This window comes from Thamnophis sirtalis, unplaced genomic scaffold (assembly GCF_051295495.1).
Source record: "Thamnophis sirtalis isolate CommonGarterSnake01/CBP01778 unplaced genomic scaffold, rThaSir2_p1.2 scaffold_2, whole genome shotgun sequence".
NCBI classification, from domain to species: domain Eukaryota; kingdom Metazoa; phylum Chordata; class Lepidosauria; order Squamata; family Natricidae; genus Thamnophis; species Thamnophis sirtalis.
Window position 1 is genome coordinate 38795554 of NW_028261382.1, and position 17002 is coordinate 38812555.

Sequence of the window (17002 nt, forward strand, 5' to 3'; positions counted from 1 at the left end):
TTTTTACATGTATGTAGTTTTACAGATTGATACATCCACCCTCCCTGGCAGGGAAAATGGCAACAAAATGGAAGAACCAAAGCCCACGAGAGAGCTGGCTTGGGCCCCCTGAAGATGCTTCTGGTATTGAGCAGGAGGCTGCTCCCCCACATACACCCCTGCTTTCTCGTCCTCGTCTACCCTTGCCTTAAAAGTGGAAATTCCAGGGAGCTCTCCTGGTTCAAACTGCAGGCTTGGGCCTGTCCTCAGTTGCGTGAAATGCTTCCCTTCTGCCTCAAGTACATTAAATACATTGATTGGTAATGGCTGTTCTCTTTGATCCCTGCCAGTCCGGGTTGAGGAGCAGGGGGGGGGGGGGGTGGACAGGAGGGAATTGGTCCCCAAGTGGAGCATTGCTTGCATTCTAAAGAACTGATATTCTCTAACCCGGTTCCAGGCAAGCAGTTTTGCTAAATGCTGCATTGGAATTCTTTGTGCCATAACAAGAGCCTTTTCAGACAGATGGCCTCTTGGGGCTTTGAGGGACTTCAGCCGGGCTTCCTTGCCCCGGGTTGGAGGTCTCCACTTTTCTTTCTGAGTGCAAAACCAAGGAGTGAATCTACTGGTTCTACTTTGGTAAAAGAGCTCATATTGGCCAGGAAGCTGCATTGCGTCACTTCTAAAAGCTCAGTATGGATCTAGAAATTTTAATCCAGTGAAACGTAATTTATTAATGGTGCAGATTTTTTAAAAACATTCTTTTGAAAAAGGTTCGTTTATGCAGTGCGAACTGCTGAGCCATATATCATCCATACTGAAATAGTATGTAGCAGCGATGGTGAACCTTTTTTTGGTTTGCATGCCATAAGTGGGGGGGGGTGCAGGGGGGGGTCATGTGCAGGCATGCCACACCCATAATGCAACACGTGGCCCCCTCAGTGTGCATGCGCGCAAGACAGGCGCTCCCCCCCCCATTTTTGCATGCTTTTTTTGCCCTCCCCAGGCTTCAGAGGCTTTATAGGAGCCTGGGGAGGGTGGAAACAGCCCCCCCCCGTCCCCTCCTCCCGGAGGCCCTCCGGAGTCTTCAGGGACCTTCCGGAGGCTTCCCTTTCGTTCCTGGCTTCCGGTTTGCCCATAGGGCTGGTTTTTTTCCGCCCCGGGGGGGGGGGCTCTTTGCGCTCTCCTCAGGCGCCTATAAACCTCTGGAGCCTGGGGAGGGTGAAAAATGGCTTTAAAAAAGGCTGAACTCATGTGCACTGGCCAGCTGACAGTGCCCTGACAAATGGCTCCGCATGTCACCTGTGGCACACGTGCCATAGGTTCACCATCCCACTGATCCCAGGTATATCATCCATGGGTCTCCTGCTCAAGCAGGGGTTGGACGAGAAGACTCCAAGGTCCTTTCCAATTCTGCTATTCTGCTGCTTCGTGTGACCAGGTCAGGAATATTTAGATGCCAGGCAAGGTGAGTCTTTGGGCGAATCCTGTGTAGTCTGATGGGACGGAAGCTTTACTATATACTTCTGTTTGGCAAAGGGGAACCAAGTGGCATCTGCTGGTTTGACTTGTGGTTGGATTACTTCTTGACAGAGAGAATTGCAGTTTCCTGTTTTGTATCTGAAGTGCCAAGGAAGCTTGTTTCTGCTTTCCCACAAGCATCCCTGCTGGCTCCGCCTCCTCGACCATCAAGCCCCATGCTGAGTCTTTGTCCCTCTCCTCTATAATACGCTGCTGCTCTCAAGGCGGGCACTGTGGCCTCCAAAAATAACTCTCTTCCGCTTGACCAAAGATGCCCCGAGGTAGGGAGACTGGCGAAGGGAAACAGCATGTTTTGCTGTGGAGTTAAATTTGTCCTCTAACTGGGAGGGAGCGGGAAGGAAAAGAATTTCCGGAAGAGGGGCAGAAAAAAATACCTGCAATTGGTCAACCTTCCTCTCTAGGTTAGTGAATCTGAGAATAAAAGGGACATATCCCAACTAAGCTCCATTTGCTGCCTTCACAGCCCGTTCCCTTTATCAGCACAAACATAACAAATGTAACAAAAAGGCAACAGTAAAAAATATTGGGTTTCTGTCTGGATGGTCTCTTGTGACGAGCCGAAGGACAGAGAATGGAAGTGTGACCTTCCTCCCATATTTGGGCATACCAGGGGTTGTGACTTTAAATATATATATATAGATAGATAGATAGATAGATAGATAGATAGATAGATAGATAGATAGATAGATATATGTATGTATGTATATATGTATATGTATATATGTATGTATGTATGTGTATATGTATGTATATGTATATGTGTATACATATACTATAGCTATATTTATATATTAGAGGCAGATCAGAAATTTTTCTCTTGATTAGGAAATGATGACTTAAAGCTCCTAGTCTGGACAGCCTCCTGCTTTGGACAGGGAAAGTGGGAAGGACTCTGTACAAGGGAGTGGGGTTTTTTCCACAAAGTTATAGAGGGCATAAAGTGAGAGCGAGGGAGACTTTGCAAGGTTCCATCGTTACAATGGTTCCAACAAGAGTAGCATCTATGGCACTGGTTTCGTGGTCCAGTCGTCTACCTTATAAAGCTGACAGAGGAGGTCAGTATTTTTATTTGCATCTTCTCAAGATTAACCAAGAAGCTTTCTATGACAGGAATAAATCCTCTAGCTAGCAGAGTTTCCTTGTCTCTAATATTTCTTTGGACAGCAAAGTACAAGTGAAAAAGGCACGGCAGGAACTCTGCCAGCCTCTGCTTCAGCTTGCATTCCTTCTCTCTATTTCATCCTCCTCTCCTATTATAAAAGCCCCCAGCCAGGGAGGGGTGACCCCCATTATACCATCCCTGCTCAGGCATGCTTCAAGACAGCTCTTGGCTTCTGTGTGGGGAAGGCTGTTGGAGTCTGATAGGGCTGGCCTACCCAAGTATGCATAGCTGCTGTTTCAAACTAATCTTCTCTAGCAATGTTGGAGGGCATTATTCATCAGTCCAAATTTATATACGGTATATACTCGCAATAACTGGAACTGCGTTTTGCTGTTCAAGTTGAAAAAAAGCTGCTATATAATGCAGAGAATTAACTGAGAATAACATTTCGGAGACTTTGACCTGGGATGGTCTAACTCCCACTCAAAGCTGCTCAGCTTCCGAGGATCTCCTCCTCATCAGAGCCTTTGTGACAGGCTACCCTTCGATCCTTCCAGCAAGACCTCTTTTTGTAACCATTAGCCAGGTTTCCTGAGGCTGCTGCTAACTTGTTTTCTTGGAGAAGGAAACAAGATTTGGGCAAGATCTTGGGAGTCATATTCCTAACCTAGTGCTCTTTGGATGTTTTGGATTACAACAGTTACTATCACAGCAAGCAGGTCCAAAGACCACAGGACCTGGGTTTAATTGTCATTGCCCAACAATTCTGGAGATTAATGAAGGTTGCAAACAACTCCGTTTTCAGCTTTCCCACACTCTCAATATTGAGTTCTAAAAGAATTTTGATTTATTTGTATCTAAACTGCAGCATTTATATATGACAACTCTCCTCCCACTTTCTACAAATATATTTTCTGCAAAAAGTATAGTCTTTATTATTTTTTATACATGACAGCAACACCAGTTTGTATAAAAATGAGATGTTTTCTTTTACTGTACTTAATTTGGAACTTGCTCACAATGGACGTTTATTTCTTTTTAATGTCCATTATCCATTTTTTGTTTTAATCACTCTAATTTGCTGTTGTCAGTAAAGCTAAAAATCTTGCTGCTTACAAATGCCTGGTCATGTGTTAAAAAAGCACTAGCTTCCACTATAGAAGGGGGTTACTTTACATTCTCTTATCACATCTAATTAATCATTTCTGCCTTCAATTGTTCAACACTGTAGCTCTTTCCAAAATGATTGCCAAGTTTGCCCTTTCTTGAGAGGGAATTTACTTCTGGAAATTTAAACAGAGGGGTCTGCCTGCCCTTGCATAAACCACACGTTTATACCACTTACTTGCAAAAAGAACTAATGTGTGGGAGGGGTTTTTTTATGACGGGGGTGGGTGGGTGGGGGTCCTGCTGGTTAGCCTGTCAACTGTAAACCTAGAACAGCAGAGCGAGCGCTCTGTCTGTGAAACTGCAGCTTCCAGGGAAGGGGGGGGGGTTTGTTGCTGGCAGCTGCTGCATGCAGCATACAAGCATTGCCTGGGCGTCAGTTTCACCACCCGCCCTCCTTATTCCACAGAAGGAGGGAGGAAGGTGTCAGTTTCACAGAGGACTGGAGGACTGAATGGCCCTCCTGCGGCTGCTCATTTCCAAAGGGCCCATTGCAGCAAGAGGGGAGGGGGGGGAGGGCCTCCCAGGAAAAGCCAAAAGCCGCGCCTTGCAGTAGCTAGCAGTCCTCCTACACGCACAGCTGCTGGCTAGCTTTTCCAGATGTCCTCTCCAAACAGCAGCAACATTTTATTTTTCAGAAAGGAATCTGATTAAAATTTACCCATTCTCTCTGCTTCTGCCTTCTGCAAGGAAGACTTCGGCATATGCAGAAGGGCTGCTTCAGTTTACCTTGCCTGGCGGGAAGGAGAGTCTCGGAGGCATCTGATCACCAAGATCCCCCCCCCCCCCGTCCTACCACCCCCACCACCACCCCCGTCCCAGCCTGCATTTCAGATTCCAGGCTAATCAGAGGGGAGATTTAGGGCACGGACTTCTTTCCCTCCTTCCTGAATCTCTCCCACTACACTCAAGAATAGACTCACCCCCTTTTTTATGGGGCACACAAAGACACTACAATGCTTTCTATGTCCAAGAACTCTTTTAAAATTAAACACCCTCTTCCGGGTACAGGGGTAAGTAGTGAGAATCTGCCTGTTGTTTTGATGTGTGAATGGAGGTTGAGTAACTTTTTGCCAGCGATTTGGGGAAACTGGGGGAGGATGGGGAATACGGCTATGAATGTATCTTCCGGTTTTCTACTGTAATATTCTCAAATGCAGCAGGGGATTAGATTGCTCGGTAAGATGCTTCTAGTATGAAGAGGATGATGTGTGAGGTCCGCTGCAAGGGTCTAACTGATACGCAATGGGTTAAGTATACAGTTGTTACACCTGGTGGTTGTGGTATGCCTATGGGGAAGTTAATTCTATACTTTGTGCAAATTTAAGAATGTTTTAAAGTGGCACCTGTATCATCCAGGAGTTCTTCAAAAACAATGTGTACTGAAATCATTGGGATGCAAACTGTTAACTGTATCCCTGCCACAACGGCCACTAACATCAATGTGTTCCCTTGCACAACAGAACGGTTGGACAGGGGTAGAAAAACAGCAACGTTAGGTGTAATGACTGGATATCCATGGCATTATGTTGGGAAATAATTTCAATGTAGCCAACTGTTTGTTTTTGTCTTCTTTTAGAAGGTTTAGAATACTGCTGCAATTTCAAAGCACGTTTCTATAATTATTTTGGGTAAAGATCTGCAGGAGTTCCACGTCCAAACTCTTAAGTTGATTCACAGCACTGGTCTCCCTTTTTGTTTAAAGCAGTGATAATTTTAGAAATGGGTGTTTGTTTCTGTACGTTATGTACTTGGCCACGGAGCGTTTCAGCAGGGCAACTTTCCCGTTAATGATTCACAAACATTTAGGATGTTTTTTTCAAAAATCCTGCCGCCTGGCTTCAATACTTCTTTGGCTTTTGAGCTGGTAGCTAGGAAACCCAGCCTCTTGGCCAGAGTGCTTCATTCCAGCGTCCCTGCTATGACCAGGCAGCTGATCTCAGGCTGCTTCTTTAGAACAGCCAAGGAGAGTAATAAGGCCAAATAAAGTAGGTTAAAGTCTGTGATTCTAAAGTGCTTGTTTCAAAATGCTTGACATTTTGTCTAATTAATAGTTTGTGTATATTTTTCTGCTTCAATTGTCTTTGCTTTTCCAAGAAAGGTCTGGGTTTTGTTTTTTTTTACTATTACATGAATTCTCTTTCTCTCTCCCTTCTGATATTCTTTGCATGATCGAGCAATGTTTTCCAAACTGAGGCAGAAGTATGCATGACGGAAGTCAGCCAGCCCAAGTGCTGTAACGGTCACTGGGGCTGAAGAAACATAATCAGTCTAAAGCTTATGAATAAAGGAGAACATCTGTAGCTCAGGGTTGACGTGAGGAGTCCTTGGTGAGCTTGCTTGCTATTTTAGACTGACAAACCTCAACCTCACGTCTAGAATGTAAAAGAAATGGTAGGACAGACATGTGCTTGGTTTTACTAGCACTGCCAGAGAAGGTAAAGGGGGAAATCAAAATACCGATCTCTTAAATTATACTTGGCCTTGAAACCTTGTGTAGTGGAGTGGATAGAATACAGTCTTGTAAACTGCCAATATCTTGGGCAACCCCCTCCTCCTTTACAATTATGAAAATAATATGCAAAATAATCCCTTGTCTCTTTTTCCACCAGCACTGAAAAGACAAGAAGTGTTGTCTGTTTCATCTCCGCTTGGGTCTTACTTTAAGAATATCCAAATATGTCTTACTAGTTCAGACTAAAGATCTTTGCTTCTAGGAAACACAATTTGTGCTGCACTGGTGACCATCTTCACTTCTTTCCCTGCAGCCCAGGAATCCAAAGTCCCCCCACATGAACAGAAAGAGGAACGGAAATTGTCACACTCTCCAGTGCATTGCAGGTAGTGGGGGAAATGGGCCAATAGGGGCATGCATGCACATGGATGTCAGTCTTGGGCTACATTTCTCAAGCATGCTGAGATTGCATGGAGAGGAAAAACCAGAGCTAGAAATGCTCTTAAAAACCGAGTCAGACTTTTTATAGCAAGGAGGACATGAAGGGTTATTACTGTACAATAGTTCATTTGAGGTCACACTGCTACATTACTTCTCATATATAAAATACATGATCCTTCATTACATACTTCATGCACGTAACTCATTAAATATTTCACATACTACCTTCAGATATCCTATGAAATGTCACTTAAAAATGAAAGACAAAATCCTTGTGTGGTCGTCCTTCAACTGTTAATTAACTGTTTATTTCAGGTGAATATATCCAAGAAGCAGCAGGCCATGTTAAAAAAAGCAGTTCTTCCCAAGATGGAGAAGGCCGTATTCCTGGCACACTTTATTGTACTAATCTAAGAGTGGCCTTCCTACCAGATTCCTCTCCAAACAATGAGGTGGGTTTGGCGATTGATTCACGGCTACTAGTAGCAATTCAGGTTAGGCCAAAAGCGGAGAGCAGCAGGTGAGCAACAAGAACGGAAATGTAGGAAGGAAAGATAGTTCGAAAGTGGTGCAGGCACGGAACTCAGAAGAGCAACACAGAATGCAGGAATTCTTGGGGCCTGATCAGTAACAGAATTTTAAACCTGCCTTCACAGAAGGAATATTTTCTGTTGTATTTCTGCTTTGGGTTTGAGTTACATTTCCATTCTAGATTCAGCCTACAGAATCAGTTGAAATCCAGTGTGAAAGGAACACTAAGAAAGAAATATAAAAAACCAATTAAAAGTTCTTTCTTTTCCTTCTAGAATGACCCTTGCTGTCTGTTTATGTGCAGTGATTATGAAGTGGCCCTACCATGTATTGGAAAACTGGTGGCTGGTAGGTTTAGAGGAAAAACACCTATTTAATCTTTGGGTTTATAATAGCCAACTATTTTGTTCTTAGATAATTTTGCTCAAGATGCAAGAAATCAATCAATGCTTCTTTTCCATTTCACAGAGATATATTCATGGAAATATTATTCAGCTTGAAATACCTCTTCAAATCTATAATATGGAATATTATTTTTCTGTTGCTCATCTGAAGAACAGAGACAGAATTAGAATGTAACTGTTGGGAAGGACTTCATCCAGTTGTAGACTTGTAAACTGCTCAAGGCAGGAAATTGTTATCTTATTGCTCTGTGAATTGACACTGCTCTTGGTTATTCTAATAAACAGTCTTTCCCTCACAACAGCCTTCCTTCTCCTAATAACATGATTTCTGTTCTCACTCAGTGAATAGTTTCACAAAAGCCAAGGTGCTGACGAGCACATCTACACTGAAGTTCATTCCTGAGGAACTGATCATTTACTGCCGAGATTTCCGGGTGCTAAGGTTCCAGTTCCACGAAAATGGCTTAGAACCTCAGGCCTTCCAGGTAAGTTGTGGAGGTGAATTCAACAGAAAGACATATAGTGAATGGTGAGTCTAAACACAGTCCTTCTGCCAAAAGATATTCTCACTCCGCATCCAGAAATCAAATATTTGTATGACTCACCTTTTTCTGCAATTAAGAGAATACACAATTCTTTGCCCCTTCTGGCACTGGAAAATGCAAGCTGGCACACACTAATTCTTCTCATCATGGTAAATAATATTTTAGATACGAGACTCATTGGCCTCATTCATTGGCATATTTTATTAACTTCTCCTTAAAGGCAGAGAAGCCTTCTCTTTTAAAATAAGAGATTACTTTTTTTTTTTTACCCTCGGTCTGGATGCCACAGATGAGTGGCACAATAGAAATTTCTAGTCTCGCCTTAGACAGGAAACCAGCTAGATGACCTTGCTCTTCTATAACTTTGCTTTCCAGGTGACAATGGCCATTGCACAAGCTCAGGAGAACAGTGGCAGGGATACCTGCTATGAATACCTAACTCTGAAGAATTTGGGTAAGTAGAGTGGGAAAGAGAGCTTGGAGGTCTTCCAAGTCCAACACCCTGCCCCAGGCAGGAGTCTTTACACAATCTCAGGTAAACTGTTATCCAATCTTTTATTGAAAACCTCCAGCGATGGAGCACTTGCAACATCAAAGAAACAGGGAGATTTTATTGCAACATGCATCTCAACACATTGACATCTGTGTTCTAGAGAACAGCTGCCTGGCCAGGCAGGACATACAGCTGCAGGAAGAATTCTCAGTAGTGCTTTTTGAGACCCTCTGTGACTGGGAAAAGGAGCTGAAGCGTCTCGGTGCAGCTGGCTGGCGAGTCAGCCCAGTCAATGAGCGCTTTGATATGTCTACCAGGTAAAGATCATTTTCAGGAGAATGGGAGGTGCTTGGCCACCAATAGCAAATGATGCATTGAGGGCATATGTGCTGATGGAGAAGTAACAATGGAAAGATGTGAAGCCAGGAAGAATGGGAGACAGAAGTTGTTGCTTAACCCAAGGAGCCTACATCTGGAAGCTCTTGCAACAACGGTGAAAAGCTAGTTAGTGTTTGTTCTGTGTAGCCAGTTAACATATCCATTTGTCTCTTTTTTTAGTAGAATCTTCTTAAACCCCAGGTATTTTAAAAGTATGTAGTCAGATTCTAATGAATTAATATTTTAAGCTGTCTTGCTGCAGCAAGAATCAGGCATGGAATTAACTAAATAAGAGTGTAGCAGTAAATACGAGATTGTCCTTTCTGAACATATATATTAAAAATCTTTATTTGGGAACCTGGTTCCTTCCAGATGTGTTAGCCTAAGTCCTATCCTGCCCATACTAGCTGGGGATGGTGGAGTGTAACTAAAGGGTGCCAGGTTGCAGAGAAGTACTTTGTAAAGTTTGATTTCAAATGTATTTGTTTCCTTTTAACAGCCTTCCTAAATACTTGTGGGTCCCCAGTCGATTTCTGGACAATGAGCTGAAAAGAGCCTTTGTGCATTTCAACGAAAGACGAATACCAGTTGAGTATAAGACTGTGATTAGAGAGTGCTGTGCCATGCACAAGAACAAGAGGGCAAATGAGGGAGGGAGCCTTTCTGTTAAGCCACAAACAGAGGAGCAGTGGGAGGGGACATTTATTCCCCACAAAGGCTGAATATAGCATGATTCCAAGTTCCCACAACCTGAAAGACAAGATTAAAATGGAACCAGGTAATTAGTGATTCAGTATAATGAGGAAACTCACTTACTATATTAGTACATTGTGTGAATCATGCTAACATTAAACCACAATAGGGTTTATTTCTAAGAGCATAGCACATTCTATAAAAATTAAGACTTGTGCTTTTTAAACTTGCATTTAGCATCATATGGAAACCCAGTCTGTGAGCATGAAAGCGGAAATGTTTGCATGTTGGAATACCTGCCTAAATAACGTAAAACCATTTAGAAGAAAAAGAGGAAAGTCTGAATTTGAAGATCAGAAAAATCTTGCTTAGAACTCAAGTTTTTTCCTTCTGTTGTTATGACCAGAGGTTGTGCTGGCATCACCCGAGAGGCAGTGATCTTCTTAGAGCAGCTAACTTCCACACTAACTCAGATCCAGAGAAGGAAGATATAAGGTATATGCCAACAAGAGAAACTCATAGCTAACAGTAAGACATGGAATTTTATGCTCTTGAGAAACCACAACTGGTTGAAAGGCAGGGATGACGGGGAGGGGTGGGATGAATTATGCTAAAGACTGTGGGACAGCTGGAGAGGAGGTGAACTGCAGACACAAAGGATCCAGAATGATATAATCTCATCAGGTTTACAGAGCTGCATTTTCACACAGCCAAAGATCGAAAATCTGTAAAATTTTGGCAGTGTCAAAATTGTGCAGTACCTTAGACTCCTTTTTTTCCCCCAAGTCTCTTTTTCTGGAGTATTACCTTCACCCTCCCTATTTCTCTCTGAAGGGCAATAGAAACGCTATTGTTTGCTGGACATTCTCAGTGTGTAATTGTAGAAGCAACTGCTGACCTTCCCAGCCTTCCCGAGATCCACCAGTCTTACTCCAAACTGTGGAACCTGAGCCTTTGCCTGACAGGTAAGCAGAATCAGAAGACAATTCTCCTTCTAAGAAGTGTGCCACACACACATTTTAGCACTAGCAAGGACAGACCAAGAGATCTCTCCACCCAATCATTAATTATGTGAGAATGCCTGCGTAAGTGAATGAAAGATACAAGATGACAAGCGCTCTACTAACATCAAATCATTAAGCAATTTTGTCAGCAAGAAAATGGCATAAGCAACCAGATAGGTTTGAACATCAAAAACAGGTCTAATGCTAGAGACTCACATACTCGGTTACATTAATTTAAACATAAATACATTTAAGTCAGAAATTCAATTCAGACGCTAGGAAATCCAGAAATACCTATGTGGATAAGAGGTGATATATTGAGTTAAAGATCAGGAAATCGTTGGTTCAATACAAGACATGGCCTTAAGAAAGCTATTCTTACCTTCAATTCTCACCTAATTTGTGAGAATTTCCCACAAAATGTCAATAAAATTACTCCAAGCATGTTGGAATATTTTAAAATCTATGTGAAATACTTTAAACTTACAAACAATAATACATGGCATAGGGCCTGAGGAATCTCCCATGACATCCACCCAGTTGATTTGATCCTACAAGATTGGAATGCCCCAGGTTTCTTCAAATAAAGAATATAGTCCCTCAGGAGGAACCGAAAGGGCATCTTCTCCACCTTCCAGAATGAAGTCACCCCCAAGAACTAGAGGGCCCCTTTCTGCCCTTCAAGAGCATCCGTGAAGATCTGGCTCTTCACTTTATTGCAGTTGCCCTCTTTTACCTATTTTTTTTACTTTATTGATTTTATTTTTAGATCTATGATACAGCTGATTCTTTGGGTTTGGAAGCCTAGGATTCTATTCCTAGGCCTTTAATGAGCCTTCTATTATAAAAAAGTGTAAAATATCCCCACTTTTCACAAAACGTTGTTGTCAAATTTAACTTCAGTGATACTTCTTGTTTCTCCCAGATACATCTGTTGCACCATCTGATGAGAAATGGCTCTCAAGTCTGGAAAATACACGGTGGCTGGATCATGTACGGTAAGAGGTCTCAGACTTTTGGACGGGAACTAGCTATCCCGTAATTAACTCTCTCAGTCACCGACTGATTAAAAAACAGGCTATTCCGGCTGGCCCCGGGCTGTTGAACTTACGACTGAGTTCCAGCCCCGATTAGACTGGGTGTATGTTGTGGTCTTTTTAACTATGTTTTTGTGTTTTTAACTTCTATTTTAAATGTATTGTTGTAAGCCGCCCGGAGTCCTTTGGGATTGTGCGGCCTATAAATTTATTAAACATCAAACCAATACATTAATTCAAGTAAGTATTCTATTTTCAAATGCAAAGCCTATACATACACGACAATTATGATGGGAAAGCTCTGGCTCTGTTTCTTGCTCTCTTTCAATGAAATAAGGAGGCCTGTCTCTCTTGAAAATTTAGAAGATTGTTTACAAAATGACTTTTAGCTTCCTTATGATTTGAGAACTATTTCTTGCAAGATGAATCCTCCTAATTACTTAATCTTGTGCTTTAAAGGCTGATTTTAGTTAAGAGAGGTAATTTTAGATTGGCCAAAGAACTGCTATGAAGAGACTGCAGGGAAAAACTTAATGTTTGATTCGCAACGCGGCTGTTTTTACATCATTTTTTTTTAAAGATCAATGTTAGCATGCAGATATGAAAACCTTTCAAATGATTTATATTAAATATGACTGGTTATTCAGTATATAAAAGAAATTGCCACACAAAGCGTATTCTTCAGAAAGACAGAAGGAGAATTAGCAAAGCAGGAAAGATTATATGAGACTTGTACCTTTTGCTTCCAACATCTTGAGAAGTGCTACCTTCCTCGTCTAGATTATGCTTGAAGAAAGCCAGTGAAGTGACTCTTCTGCTAACAGAGAGAAGTCGATCAATTGTTCTGCAAGGTAAAGTAAGTTCCTTGGTCCTTAATTCCATTTTCAAATAATTGCTTGACAATTGTTTGACCCTTGTTGCAAACTGTAATATAAGGGTTCACACAATAAACCATAATTTCAGAGATGATGCTACTTTTGAGAAAACACACTTCCCAACCCCGTTTGGTTCCTCTTACGAATAGGATGAGATACCTAGATGACTAGAGTCAAAGTGAATCTACAACAAAAAATATTCAAATAAGCTGAACAACCCCTCCCCCCCCCAGGCCTTTAGTAAAGCTGAAAACAAAACCTAGAGCTACAAAGCCTTTAGTGCTAAGGGAAACCCTTGTCCCCCCAAGGTCATGGTACTGATTTGGGAACAGTGCCAAAATCTCACATGGAAGTAATACCTTCTATCAGATTTCACTGTATTATTTCTCTTTGTCCATAAGTTTTTAAACAGGATCTATGGCGTGTTTCCTATTACATCTTTGTGACTATTATAATTTTTGTCTTCTTTTCTATTTCTAGTAAATAAAATCCATTTATCTGCATATTAATAATTATGCAACAATGCCATGGCTTACAAACTCTTCTTATCTGTTCCATTTCCTCCCAGAATCAGATGACAGAGATTTGAATTGTTTGCTGGCTTCCCTAGTGCAAGTTCTTTCAGATCCCTATACAAGGACTATACATGGATTCCAGAGTCTGATCCAGAAAGAATGGGTAGCAGCTGGCCATCCTTTCCTGCAGCGTCTCAATGTACTCCAGAAAAATGACCAGGATGAGGTCAGATTCTTCTTTTAAGAGTTAGGATGAAATTGTGCCTTTAGCTATTTGAAATAAAATGTGTATATGTAAAATAAAATGAGAGTTGTTTTCGTGTAGTGGTTAAGGTGCTGGCCTAGAAACCAGGAAACCGAGTTCTAAGCCTCTCTTAGGCATGAAAGCCAGCGGAATGACTTTAGGCAGTCAGTCTCTTTCAGTCCTACCCACCTCACAGGACTGGTGGTGTAGGAAAAATAGGAGGCAGGAATATCAAGTATGTATTCAGCCTTCAGTGGACCAATCAATCAATAAAACAGAATAGAAATCTAATGAAAATAAATGAAATGGATTTGCAAGGAACCCAAAGAATGGAAGGGATAGTCCGAACCTCTTTCTGCCTTTAAAAAAACATGGTGTTCCCATCCGCTATTAAGCATTCATTTTACTTTAAAATTCATCCTCATTTCAGAAAAAAAATGTTACATACAAAAGAGATACGGATTAGAGGAGGAGGAGGGGGAAATTGCTTCATTGTTTAATCTGTTGTAATTCTCTTTTTCTTTTCTTTTTTAGTCACCGGTGTTTTTCCTGTTCCTGGATTCTATATGGCAGCTGCTGCAGCAGTTCCCACAATCTTTTGAGTTTACGGAGGCCTACTTGATGGCCATATACGATAGCTGCTTCATCCCATTTTCTAGTACTTTCCTATTCAACTGCCAGTGGGAACGAGGTCGAAAGAATCAGGTGAGCCAAGACTGGCGTCATTTGTGAAAAATAACGGAGTTGAGATTGTTGTCCTAATTCCTTGAATATTAAAGTCTATGAAAATAGAGGAAACATGTGTTGGAAATGATTGGTTTCTCTTCCTTTGTATTCAGAATCATTTTCTCAATCAAATTTACACGCCTATCAATGGCTGGCAAGAAAATCTCTGCTTAGAAGTCCTGCAAAAAGGAGGGTATCCTGTCAAGAATGTAGGGCACACGAATTTGTCTACAGTTTGGAACTGGCTACTCAGATCCAACCCCTGGCAAATAGCACAGTTCAGGAATCCCTGGTACAGTGAGAACAACTTCAGCAATGGAGGCACCACTTTAAACAAAAAATCCCCATTCACAAATGGCCACAGGGTGCGTATTAATAAATGTAAGGTGCTATTTTTTAACCTTTGGCTTGCTAGATTCAAAGCCAACTATCTTTTCTACATTCTTTTTCCTCTAGATGGAAAACACTTCTTCAGAAAAATGGACCTTGTACGTTTTTTCAAAAGGGTCTCTCAGTTTGCAAACCCACATATTTCCTTGGAAAAATGGAACCCTCTCCAAAAAGAGTTTTCATCGTGTTCAGGCACTGGAGACTTCTAGAGAACAAGAAAGGTCTTGGAAGGCCAAATCTAATGACAGCTTCATTTATCATAACAATTTGCTGCTTCTCCCATCGCATTCAGGAACTTCAATACGTTTATGGAAAAGGTGTTATCTTCGGGGGAATCCAGAAGTTCAGGTACAAAAAAAAAAAAAATCCAATAGAAAAAAGTCTCAGCTGAAATAATAAATTGCCAAATATAGTTTTTGAAGTGTGTGTGTGTGTGTGTGCGCGCGCGTGCTCGTGTGATGAAAATCTGTAAAAGCTTGTTCAGCATCTCATCTTTACTGCCTCGGTTCCAAACATTGCACTGTAATGAAAATTATTTTTCAAGTGGGCAGTGCTTTTAATTTGCATTGTTCCTAAATCATTTTAACCCATTCACTTGTATGCCAAAAGCAATTAAAATCTAAGCATGCACTAAGGTCAAAAGATCTTGCATGTTAAAAAATGTCAGGCGCATGTTGCAGGGATAATTTGTGTTCCCTTTCTTGCACTTGCACACGTCTTGGTGCCATCCACAATCTGCTCCAGACATGTATCTTCTCCTGCTATCCTCTGATTCAGCAGATGAGCCAATTTATTTCTGGTTCAGCCTTGATGTATATGAAAATTACTTATTAAAGGTTATACACTAATTACTCTTCTGATTCTGGTGAACTGGAGATATGGTAAAAGCGCCCATCCCATTTGAAACACTGAAGCTCCCAAGAGATTAGGGCAAAACATTGCTCTTGCATCATCCTACCTCCTGGCAAGATTTTTCTTAAGCAGTTCCCCCATAGAAACTGCTCCATGGGTAACAATTCCCTCACCCTCAAAAAAATGTTGGTGGGAGAGGAAATACTATCTTTTCCCTCTTGTATTTGGTTGGGATAAGGGGATTTTTTTGTAGAAGTTAAGGACAAGACTTGCAGTATCCTCAATTGTGGAAAAGATTTTCTGTCTTATGAAATTTCAAACTGCAGAAAATTTAATTTTCTGATGCAACATTTGGATTAAAAGCATACTAAAAATCCTTCTTGTTAGATCCTTTTGGTGATAAATTTGTGTCCTGTATTGTTCAACACACACGTGGAGTATAAGCGCAAGAGCTAATTAAAAATAGCATGTATAGTAGCAGCAGAAACTATTTTGTAACTTGTGGGTTTAATATCAATGTATGTCATCCTTCAGGTTGGCCTCTTTGCTTCCAACATTGTTAAACTCACGGAAGAACTGGATCGTCTTCAAAAGCAGCTAACCTATTTGCAAGCAAGAGGAAGTTATAGTACAGCTCTGGAAAATGCGTAAGAAGGCTACAGCAGTTTATTAAAAATAGTTCATTCTTGTCCTCCCATGGATAATGAATGGGCTTCGTGAACGTTCATGGAAAACGTGAGCTATTGCTTCTCCTTCATATGATACCACCCACCACAAGCTGGGTTTTAGAAACTTCTTAAATGAGGCATTGTACTTTATATATTCCATGCATAGTTTTCTAAAATGAACATCCTTGCAAATGAACTAACGTTCTTATGCTGCAGAGACAATGACATGCTATATAATTACAGCCCTGGAATACAGAAAAGGATTAATAGGAACTTTTTTTTTTAATTGCCTGCCTTCCTGCCTAAGAGGTAACCTGTAAATACATTAATAATTGTTAAGTAGCATCAAAAGCTGACTTATACATACAGTAGACAGAAATCATCAACCCTGGAGCCACAGACTCAACATGCATGATACACTGTAGCACAAAAACATAATCCTTTTAGCTTCCCTCTTCTTATATCAAGCTTATTGTTTATTCACTCAATTTGTACTATCTGCTGTATGTATGTGTGTGTGTGTATATATATATATATGTACTGTATATGCAAGTTTTTGTGAGTGAAACCTTCCATATTTCTTTAAAGGCAAGAGTTTGTCATAACTTAAATTTTATATTATTTCATAAGCTTTGGTTTAGAAGCCTTAACAGCAAACAGGAAATTGCCAATTTTAAGGTAATGGCTTTTTAAATAAAATAAAAATCTCTGTAAACAGCATACACCCAAACTGTGGTCAAGGACATTTGTATATTTGATGAAATGGGGGTTGTTTTTCTCTTGGTCACAATGTTACAAGGAAAAAATTGGCTTGCCACAACCGACCTTTAGGCAAATTTTCCTTTGTACGTGTCAAACTGCAATCCAGAGTATATAGGATTCATGCCACCATTTCATACTCACTTCATTTGTTTGTCTGTGTGCTATATACACCTTTTACTATTTATTCTGCCTTTCTTCTCAC

At 41.1% G+C, this 17002-nt stretch overlaps 1 protein-coding gene across 5 annotated transcripts; it reads left to right on the forward strand.

Annotated features, from left to right (window-relative positions):
* Positions 1–4269: 4269 nt before the first annotated feature.
* Positions 4270–16758, forward strand: MTMR11 (myotubularin related protein 11). 5 transcript variants are annotated; one of them, XM_087704951.1, is made up of 17 exons: positions 4270–4800; positions 6556–6628; positions 6999–7135; positions 7490–7562; positions 7961–8103; positions 8539–8617; positions 8736–8973; positions 9534–9621; positions 10134–10222; positions 10562–10692; positions 11657–11729; positions 12549–12619; positions 13212–13384; positions 13937–14107; positions 14242–14493; positions 14585–14866; positions 15905–16758. In XM_087704951.1, exons 1-17 carry the CDS (start codon positions 4744–4746, stop codon positions 16019–16021), a joined length of 2247 nt encoding a protein of 748 aa, XP_087561077.1. In that variant the 5' UTR covers positions 4270–4743; the 3' UTR covers positions 16022–16758. The 5 variants fall into 5 exon arrangements, with proteins under 5 accessions (XP_087561077.1, XP_013910927.2, XP_087561080.1 ...); XM_014055452.2 differs by having other exon boundaries at positions 4273–4800; positions 8817–8973; XM_087704952.1 differs by lacking the exon at positions 4270–4800 and adding an exon at positions 4834–5036.
* The last annotated feature ends 244 nt before the right edge of the window (positions 16759–17002 follow it).